Here is a 10,818-nt window from a genome sequence, read left to right as displayed (position 1 = left end):
ACGGTCCAAATTTCTCATGTGGCCCCTTGGGAAAATCAATTGCCATTACAGCAAGACCCAGGAGAAGAGAGATGTTTTAGAGAGCTTGATGACCAAAAAAAACAACCGTCTCTCAATCTGGGCCCTGTTTCTCGTACCTGGCATAGTGAGTTAGCGGGCTAATTGTCAGGATAAGATGACGTAGGTCAGGCTTTCTCGGTTTCTCGAAGCAAGCTGAGATTAATCACCATAGCAACACAGCCAAAAATTTAAACCTGCTCCCGGGCAGGCTTACTGAAATTCACTGGATAAACTGGCCACTCCCACCGGATAAAAAAAGGCAGCTCACTTCCTCATTGATAAAGGAGCAATATTAGTTATATTAGTTTTATGGGGAGAGAGTTCTTTCAGATCGCCAGGATCCATCCTTTACATTATCATGACTTCCTGTACGCGGCGATATAGATTTTGCCGGCAAGGAATGATTTATTTACGAGAGCTTCTCGAGCCGCGGACACTGATCACCACAGGCGCAGCTGATCGCCCGTCTCAGACATAGACTATCAGCCGCTGCAGGCCGCGCTATTCTTACGTTTATTTAGTGATGAAGCACTTAAAATTTGCCGATACATTTTCCCAACACTGACACATTTAACTTGATATATTTGCGACGCTAATGTCTCGCAGTGGGGTCGCTGTTAAGGTTGCGTTCACGGCAACAACGTTGCAAAAACTTTGGAATATTCGCAACGCGTTTGCTGTGAATGACTACGGTATTGACTTCCTTATATGCCTTCAAGATCATCTCCTGCTTCTCAGCAGATAAATAAAAAGAGGTTTCTCTGAGTTTATTTGCCATTGTACTGTTAGAACATCGTGGTGTCAGTGCTCGATTATTAACCCTTCTGAAGAGTTATCGAGATGACTGACTTCTGGCTAGAATTAATGAGACCGTTTCAGCGCGGATCAGCCGCACATGTATCTAAACTTTTTATATCTTTGTAATCATATGCAAGAGATTCAGTTATGAATGTATAAATGTTCAACAATAGTGTTTTATATATGAGCGTGCATAGGTTTACAGAGTATGTATGTATGTGTAAGTGTTTCAGTAGTGAGTGTAAGAGCATTTCATTAGTATGTGTGAGAGTGTCTCAATAGTTATGGCCTAAACGGCCCCTCATATTAATGACATGTGGTTCCCAAGCGCTCTTTTGGTGACGTGGTTGATTACGTTACTAGGCTCGTTCGAGATGAGCCAGTTCTGCGCAGAATCGATCGGCGGCGATCGGCGCGCAATGCATGCCGGTTAGATTTGTGTCCGACTTGCTCCCGACTTGCTCTGACGTCATGCATCCATGGTCAACGATACTCTCACAAGACCAAGTCGCTGTCGATTTCAGAGTCAGCCGCCGCAGTTGCTTTCAAACGACTGCGTGGCCCAGTGCATGATGGGAAACGCCTGGCTGTCGCCACATCAGAGATCTGATTGGCTCTTAGATCTGACAGCAAAATAAATATATATTTATAAACACATATAATAAATCCAAACATGATCTGTAAACTACAAGTAAACAAAAGTTCGGAACTAAGAGGAAGTACTTTTTTCTGTGACTTCCTGCGTATACACAGCTGACAGCTGACAACTGTTGGGCGGGGGTAAGTTTGGCTGGTACCAGGCTACATCTTTAGCTTTACCACACCTAAAAATCCACTAGAATGCATGAAATAACATCTACTTAAACTAAAATGTCCTGGGGGTGGACCATCAGCTATGTCTTTGCTTCACAGAATGTAACCAATGTTGTCCATCTCCAGTAGGCCGCCCCTATCAACGACTTTAGGCCCCACAAACCACCAAAATGCAGGGTACAACATGGGTACAACGCCAAATTAATTCAAATTTCCTGATATTTGAGCCACCAACGTGTATGGTTGCGTGCGCAGCTAAATTTTGGTCACAATCACAAAATCTCACTCCAAGGTTTTTTGAAAAGTTGGCAGCTCTGATGTTACACATTATAATCCAGTGGTATTATAGGCTATTATTCTGACATTGGAGCACTCTGTATAATGAGTGCGTTTACATTTGGTAAGGCAAATTGTGCTGCAGCCCTACTTCTCATATAGTATCTGAGAAGATCAACTTTCTGTTCATTCGGAAATTACATTTAAATAAACAAGAAAAATAAAACTGTTTCTCTTCGGGACACATGGAACAACATTTCCCAGAGTGCTTCAGGAGCACGGACCCTCCTCCGGACTCTGTACCGGGGTGTGGCACACTCACGAGCGCAGCCGGTGGGATTTTCTCCTTCTTCTCCACCTCTCGTCTCTCTAACCCGGCTGTATTTTTCCGCTCTCCGAGCTTCATCTGACGGCTGCTACTCGGCGGTAAGTTTCAACGCAAAAAACATTTGTTTCGTTATTGACTCCACTTAACAGTTCAGCAGCATCCGACATGGACGGTCAGGGGTCGACCTGCAGACAAAGGAGGCGCAGGTCAGGTCCGCCTGACAGCTCGGTTGCACTATAAAAAGATATGCACTCAGGACACCGGATAACTACCCGGAGAAAGAAGTTTATTGCAGATGTTTGAAGTAAATGCATCTGGTTTTGGTATTTTGTTATGTTTTGTTGCTCAATAACCTTCTTCCCTTCTCCAACAGATCTTCTTATTCCCCAGAATAAAAAGCCAAAGACTTCCAAAATGGTGAGTCATCTTCGCTTCACATCTTTTTTTTTTAGAGGTCGATTTAAAGAAACGCGTCCATGTTATATTAAACGGATGATTACAATGGTGAAGTTCCCGTGGTCTTTACAACAACAAAAAACCGTTATTTATGCAAATATGCGACTCATAAGTGTTTACGACCCTCTTTACTCTAAGACGACGCCCCCTTTTATCAACACTATGTAAGGCTTAGGTTATTATCTATCACTAGGTTGGAGTTCACAAAATGTGAAGGTGAATTCACTATTGATGAAATGCAAGAAAAGTATAAGTTTACCCTGAACACAGAAGCCCATACATCTTTAATGAATGTAGATGATGTGGCAGTAAGTCTGTTTACGATAAAGGGAAGTGTGTGTGAGCTTTTAAACCCTTCAAAGAGTAAGTTGTTGCTTTTTATTTAGTTTCTTTTACGTAGAAGTTATCAAATGAACATTTTTACTGAACATTGCAGTTTGTGTGTGTTAATGCTGTTAGGGGTTACATTTGGGGAAGTTGAGAAGTTTATCATATGACTCATGTGGGCTTTTTTCCAGTCGGGTGGGTCTCTGTCTCTCCAGCGCCCTCTGTTTTAAAAACACCCATTTCCCATTTCCACGTCTAGCCTGAAGTTTATAGCCAGGCTTTCTCTCTTAAAGGGGAAACTCTTTCTTTTGTCAGGGTGGAGCTTAAGAGCACATTAAGGAGCCACACACTCTGTTACACAGAATGACATGGTTTATTGAGTCAGTCCCACACATCGTACACCCAAGTGTCCAAGAAATACAATACTTACGCCAGTTTTAGGAACCGATTGTCTTTTTTAAAGCACTGATACATTTTCCTCTTTTGTTTTTGTAAAAGTCTTCACTAGGAAGGAATGTTAGCCTCACCACCCCAAAGATCCTGAGAGGGAAATTCTGGAAAACTTTCCAAATATGATTAATCCAGTCATCTTTTATGCATTTAAAAACAGCTGTTTATCTCCACATGCATCTCCTAATTTTTAAAGAATTTCTTCTGATGGAGAAAACTGTAAAAGGATGATCGTCAAACATTTAAAAATCCCCTCCTGACATGTTTTAGGACATATTAATATTCTCTCGTTTCAATAATAACTTGTCTCGTATGGTTTTTCCACAAAAAAAGTCCATTTACCTTAGTTTGTTGATGAAATTGCATCTTCTTCTTCTTCTTCTTCTTCTTCTTCTTCTTCTTCTTCTTCTTCTTCTTCTTCTCCTTCCTTGTTGAAACATTCTGATTCTCAAAGTATTTTCACAAGTTTAACTACTAGACACACGATGTCTCCTACTTCACGGCAAAGTCCATCATCACTGTTTGTATTTACGCTGGTCAAAGTTAAGGACACTTGAATTTAAAAATATGAATATCCACTTTTTTTTAATGTAACTTGTAATAATACATTTAACAATGTACACACTTTGAATTCCCAAATAAAAGATACAGAAGGTAGCACCTCCGGGTCCTCACAAGCGCCACAAACATGAAGGGAAAACTCTATTTGTTGACTATGAAAAATATAGAATAATGACGGCCATTAATCTGTAAAAGCTCAATATAGACGGTAATTGCACAGTTAATAATAATGTAATAATAGGATAGGGGACATCCCTTTATACAAGCAGGGCTGCATGTATTGTGTATTGTTTGTTGTCATTGTCTGTGCTTTAAATGCCAGTGAGATGCCAGTTGTGACAGCCCTCCCTCCGGTCATGTCTGAGCTCGCTCCTCACAACGTATCCCTCGCTATAAGAGCTAAAACTGCGTCTTACATTCCAGTTGAACTGAACTGCGTTGTGTTGCTGTCCTAAATATCTCATTGTTCAGCTGTTTGTCCGAGCAGCTGTCTGCATGTTGATTAGATTTAGTTTATCTTGTGGGGATGAGTGCGTTTATGAGGAATGAGAGCTTGTGGACATTTTGGCGTTCCTTCCTGCTGCAAAAGACAGAATCCTGGTTGTTTAACGCCGACTTGTTTTTGGACGTCCCACAACTCCTTTTTTTTTTTCCTACAGAGTTTCAGGGTCAGAATTCCAGAGACATTCCCGCGGTTTTCCTCTCTAAACATCCCTCCCCCTGGAAAAAAAAGAAGCAATCATTTGGCTATCGTATTGTTAATGTATAACAGTTTTAGGGAGTGCCTGGATTGAGTGAAGCATGAGTTACAGATTTTTTTCTTCTAAAAATCAATCTTAAAGTTAATGTTTTTCCGCCTTATCACAAGTTCAGGGCCCTCATTATCGATCAGTCTACCGGTTTGAAACGCTTGCTGCACATTCAGAACAATGATTCGCCTGATAATCCGCTGTGTTCGAATCGCTGGAGAATCGCTGGATATAAAACTACAATGTGGGAACATTCTGTTCATGAAACAGAGTGTGATGTGAGAGCTCGTGTGCACATCTGCATGTATTTTCATAACGCCTGTAAGTCATTAAATCATTCGGTGCATCTGAAAGTCTCAGACGAGCGAATAGTATGCACATAACAAATCAGAGACGTGTTTTATACGTACAGTTTGTACTCAATCATGAATATTAAGATTGATTAAGTGTGTTCTGTAATTCTATTAAGGAGCAGAGTCTTTGATGAAATTAAATCTGTTGCAAGCGTAAATCTAGAGATTGTTTAAAGAATGTTGCCATGATATGAAGTGAATATGGTATGAACGTAAGCATGGAACTACAGATTGATTTGAAGTGTAGCCTGCAAGGTTTATATCTAATAAGAAGCCACAGCAAAAGGATGTTCTTTGGATGAATAAGTGTCTCTACTAAAGTACCCACTTGTTTACAGAAAGGTTTAGCATGCATGAATATTGTTGCTGCCGAAGTATCCCACATGAAGAGACATCTAAGCCACTGGGTCCAGATGCATTAACGAAGGAGTTATTATTTCTTTACTACTCAAACAAGAAGAAGAAGATAATGTTGCAGCTGGAAGAACATTTTAATGTATTGAGACATAAACTATAGACGTGCATAAATCGTGTACATGGCGATATTAGCTTTGAGAAATTAAAAACAAATTGTCTTAAAAACTGTCCATTTCTTCCTTGTTGCAGGCCTCCGTAAAAGCCAGCAGAAACTTCAATGCCACTGAAGATGCTGAGGTCCTGTACAAGGCCATGAAAGGGATGGGTAAGATGCTTGTGTGTGTGTGTGTGTGTGTGTGTGTGTGTGTGTGTGTGTGTGTGTGTGTGTGTGTGTGTGTGTGTGTGTGTGTGTGTGTGTGTGTGTGAGAGAGAGTGTGTACACATCTATCTGTCATTGGATACGTCAAAGGTGTCAGTCAGTAGTACAACTCCAACCGACCAATGAGAGAGCGTTTTTTTGGGAGTTCCTCTTTGTAGTATTCACTCCACCAAGACAGCAGTGAGTCATAAACACACTAGCGGAGATGCAAGTTGAGTCACTGTGAGGGGGCAAAAAAAACATCATCTGACCTCGACTGGAGGCTGTAATTATGTGGGTAAAATAGTTGTAATCAAGAAACCGCCTTGACCGAGCATAGTCACTGTTTTGTGTCTTTGCTGCTTGGCTGGGTAACCATGGTGCTTTCTGTCGTAGGGACCAATGAGGACGCCATCTTGGAGCTGTTGGTGGCTCGCAACAACGCCCAGAGGCAGCAGATCAAGACCGCCTTCAAAACGCTGTTTGGAACGGTTGGACCACCTTAACAGCTGTCAAACCACATGAACACACACATTAGAGCTTCAATAAAATAAAATAAAGGCCTCTGTATGCTTCAAACAAACTACTGTATACTCTAAAGTACAAACATGTCGAAGTGCAATATAAATACATTTCTATTCTGTCTATATATAATATTGTTATTACGCATTCTTTACTTTTACTGTTTTTATTTGTATTACTGTTTTACTGTTTATTTATATTACATTTAATTTTAGTTTTACTATGTCTCTTGTGTGCACTTTACCCATTTGTTGCTGTAATCCTGCACATTTCCCCACTGCGGGACTAATAAAGGAAATATCTAATCTAATCTTAAAATAATACAGCTGCACTGCAACATACGTACATTTAGTCAATGTGCAGCATTTAATTAAAGTACATGTTGTATCCTCATGACAGGATCTGGTAGATCGGCTGAAGGGAGAGCTGGGTGGCAAATTTGAGACCCTGATTGTGGGACTATTGACCCCGCCCCTCACCTATGACGTGACGTTGCTCCGCAACGCCATCAAGGTAAGTGCTGCGGATGAGAGGAAGGCCCGTACGTGCTGTAGCAGGAGAGCTTCGGAGTACAGTAGAAACATGCATGTCAGCTGTCTGAGCAGCTGGGATCTCAACTGTCGTTTCATCAGACCGTTTCCCCTCTTTGACCTGTAGGGTGCAGGAACCGACGAGAAGGTCCTCGTGGAGATCCTCGCCTCCAGAACACCTGAGCAGGTGAAGGACATAGTCGCTGCGTATAGAACAGGTAACGCTCACACACACGTACTGCAGGATGCAGAAGTCGTGATTGGTCCGTGTTAATAAATATTCTACAATGAAACTACAGAAAAAGTTCTCATCTGCAACTTAAATGACAGAACAAATATTTACAAATATGTATTGTTTTTATGAATGGCTCTCACAAACAGTGATTCACAACAGGGAATAAAGTGAAACTGCAGATGCTTTAACTTTTTAGAGTCACGCCGATCAAGTTTTATTTATTGTAGCTAAACTTTAATTATACACAGCGAAGTTTGTGCTATGCAAAATTAAATCCATTTCTGTGTTCTAAGATGCATGTAGAAAAGATGAATCTGATCAGCAGATGTTTTCTAAAGATGGACAACACAAGTGACAATAAACTGGGAAACCTTTTTAACGAGCAGGTGTAAAAGAAAACTTGAACATGCGTGTTTCTTGTGTTTCTCAGAGTATGACGACGACCTGGAGGAAGATATATCTGGGGACACTTCAGGTCACTTCAAGAGACTTCTGGTTATTTTGCTGCAGGTAAATCTCCTCTCCTCTGTCCTTGTCTCTTCTGTCCTTGTCTCCTCTCCTCTGTCCTTGTCTCTTCTGTCCTTGTCTCCTCTTCTATGTCCTTGTCTCCCCTCCTCTCCTCTCTTCTGCTCTGCTCTGGCCTGGTATCCTCTCCTTTACTCAATCCGTTTCTCTTCTCCTCTTCTTCTCTGTCCTAGTCTCCTCACCTTTACTCTCTCTTCTCCTCCTCTTCTTCTTCTCTGGCTTTGTATCCTCTACTCTCCTCGTCGCCTCTCTAACAGAGATGTTTTGTGTCTCCTCAGGCAAACAGGCCAACAGGGATCCAGCAGCAAACCATTGAGGCTGATGCTCAGGTAAGTCGGTTATTTAAACACTGGAGAATATTTCTGCTCTTCACTATCAATGGCGCTCTTGTCTTCTTGTCTGAGGGTCTGACTGTCACATGTTTGTTGATAGGATCTAAATGCTAGGCTTTGAAGCGTGTGTGTGTGTGTTGCGCACAGCTGATCTGTAATAACGTTATGAAGATTCCTTGTGGAGGGAGCGAGTAAAATCTCCCCTGAAACTTCTTGGTTGAATTTAAACGAGATTAAAAATACAGACAAGACACTGTGAAGCGGTTCTGTATGGTGCGGATCATACATTTTTCTAGATCTTGCTGCCTCTTTGCTGAATGATTTCTGCTCCAGAATAACTTCTGTATGAACGCGTTTTTGCTCTTTCTATCATTAGTATCACTGATCCTCTCTGAGCTCTGAGAGCTGAACTCATTCCTCTTCAGCACATATTCATTAAAAACTACTATACTTCCCTCTGAAATGTAGTGAAGCAGAAGTATAAAAACTTCAGCACCTCAAAGTTGAGTCGATGTGTTTCTGTGGTCGCAGGTTCTCTTCAAGGCAGGGGAGCAGAAGTTCGGGACTGATGAACAAACGTTTGTCACCATCCTGGGAAACCGGAGTGCAGAACATCTCAGGAAAGGTTCGTCTAAGAGTTGCAGTCAGAGTTACAGAGCCTCTTACAATTATTCGGGGGGAGCTTCACATAATATCCAAACTAATTCTCAACCTGTGTGTTTCAGTATTTGATGCCTACATGAAGCTGGCTGGATATGAGATGGAGGAGAGCATCAAGAGGGAAACGTCTGGAGGCCTGGAGGATCTGCTTCTGGCCGTCGGTACGAAACTACTGCAGGCTGGTTCTGTTGCTTCTTGAGAGGCGGTGACGACCTTGAATGAATAATAACGACACGTTCTCAATCGTCTGTCCTGTTTTTCTCTATAAAGTGAAGTGTGCCAGGAGTGTTCCAGCCTATTTTGCTGAGACTCTGTACTATGCAATGAAGGTAAGACAATAAAAAGAGTAGATGAAGTGTAATCATTGCTATGTTTGACCATTATAACAGTAGTTGTAATTTCCCATTATAACACCCGCAAAATGCAATCCATAGCTGCTTAAGAAAAAGTCTCAATTCATGTCGTCATTTTGAAAAGTTTTTCAAACTTTTGAAAGTGGTGGGAAACGCTCAACTCGCATGTTGAGGTTGTTTATTTTCAACCCATCTGCTAAAAAACCTTTTCCAATTTGAATGTCAATTTTAAATTAATCAAGATCTCGGGGTAAAAACTGCTTGTAGTTTAGCCGGTCTGTAACTTTACTGCTTTGTTGTGCTCATACGCAGAGACAAAGCTCTCAAAACAACTGTGCATTGACCAGGGGGCCAGAAACATAACTCCAAATGAACACGGACGCTGTTCCATAACTTTGGGATGTTTAGATAAGCAACGGTTTGCCAACATGTTCAACATACCATAACTTTAAAAAGGGGATGATGAGTCAGCGTTGTGTTTCAGCTGTTCCCCCAAGTGGCCAAAAGATGGTCACATGGAGCACATTTGTCAAACAATGTAGATCTGTATCCAGGCGCACATGAAGCATTGATACATATTTACAGTATCCTGTGCTCTCAGATGATCGTTCTACATTCATTAAGCATCCAGTCATGGTGTGTTTGTGGTTGCAGGGTCTAGGAACTGACGATAACACCCTGATCAGAGTGATGGTGACTCGCAGTGAGGTGGACTTGTTGGCAATCAGAACTGAGTTCAGGAAGTTGTTTGCCTGCTCTCTGTTTTCCATGATCAAGGTACACACACACACACACACTCGGGATAAACAAACCCACTGCACGACACACACACAGAGACACAGTTACTGAATATAAGTTTCCATACTCCTATGACGCTTTCTTTTCTTTATTTCTGTGTGTGCTTGTTACAGGGAGATACCGGCGGCGACTACCGAAAGGCCCTTCTATTGCTCTGTGGTGGAGATGATCAGTAACCAGGGGCAACAAGCAATACAACAGGGACCACACCTGAAGTGCCTCTTCTCTGTCTGACTTCTTTTTTTTTTTTTTGGGCCTTCGGGTCACTGAAACAAGAAGCAAACACACAAGTCCAAAACAACAACAACAACATGTTCTTGTGCGTGAGCGACGGCCCATCAGGTCTTTTTAAACTATGACTCCAAATAATGTCTTTGAAAGGTCGCTAACACTTCCTGCAGCTTTTGGCCGACTAACATCTTCAATATGACAAATATATATCATTCATTCGTAATATGAAAGCTCAAGTCTACACTTGTTTTGTTTGCACTACTTAGTATGGCAGAAACATTATATGCAGTAATAAACATTTAAACTGATAACCCATCTTTTCTCGTCTCTGCTGTGTCTCGGTACCGCTCCTGTCCTGTAGACACAGTACAAGTACATGTTGTACAAGTACATGTTGTCCACCCTTTTGATTTCTGTTGAACATGCACTGTCCTCTCATTGCCACTAGAGGGAGATAGAGCAGCTTTCATAGAGAGAAATCCACCCATGTTGAAGACAGAGGTGATGCATACTTGAGTGCACTATACTTAAGGAGACAGTCTTACGGCACTCTATCCTCCTCTTACACATGTATTATATTATGTTACTCTTTTTTTCTATTCCATTACATTTATTTGAGAGCTACATTATGCTTACTTTGCTCACGACAGATTAAAGTTCTCAATAACAAATGAATCATTATAATTGGAGTCGCAGTGGCAACAGAGTTTTAAGCCATATTTTAAGAGCTGCAGCAGATCTTACAT

General features: G+C 41.4%; 1 protein-coding gene across 1 annotated transcript; it reads left to right on the top strand.

Moving 5' to 3' along the window:
• Window positions 1-2,257: 2,257 nt before the first annotated feature.
• anxa5b (annexin A5b) lies at window positions 2,258-10,383 on the top strand. The gene is made up of 13 exons (XM_079219379.1): window positions 2,258-2,373; window positions 2,649-2,692; window positions 5,778-5,853; window positions 6,283-6,377; window positions 6,808-6,921; window positions 7,066-7,156; window positions 7,604-7,683; window positions 7,977-8,027; window positions 8,562-8,655; window positions 8,756-8,851; window positions 8,961-9,019; window positions 9,698-9,820; window positions 9,955-10,383. The coding sequence occupies exons 2-13, from the start codon at window positions 2,690-2,692 to the stop codon at window positions 10,015-10,017; spliced, it is 945 nt and encodes a 314-aa protein (XP_079075505.1). The 5' UTR covers window positions 2,258-2,373; window positions 2,649-2,689; the 3' UTR covers window positions 10,018-10,383.
• The last annotated feature ends 435 nt before the right edge of the window (window positions 10,384-10,818 follow it).

Source organism: Taurulus bubalis (assembly GCF_910589615.1).
Source record: "Taurulus bubalis genome assembly, chromosome: 6".
NCBI classification, from domain to species: domain Eukaryota; kingdom Metazoa; phylum Chordata; class Actinopteri; order Perciformes; family Cottidae; genus Taurulus; species Taurulus bubalis.
This window is presented reverse-complemented; position numbering and strand designations above follow the sequence as displayed.

Bases quoted from the DNA above. Each gene is read 5' to 3' on its own strand.
- anxa5b (XM_079219379.1), top strand. The intron at 5,854-6,282 runs GTAAGATGCTTG...TTTCTGTCGTAG, and splicing joins CAAGGCCATGAAAGGGATGG to GGACCAATGAGGACGCCATC. The intron at 7,157-7,603 runs GTAACGCTCACA...TGTGTTTCTCAG, and splicing joins AGTCGCTGCGTATAGAACAG to AGTATGACGACGACCTGGAG.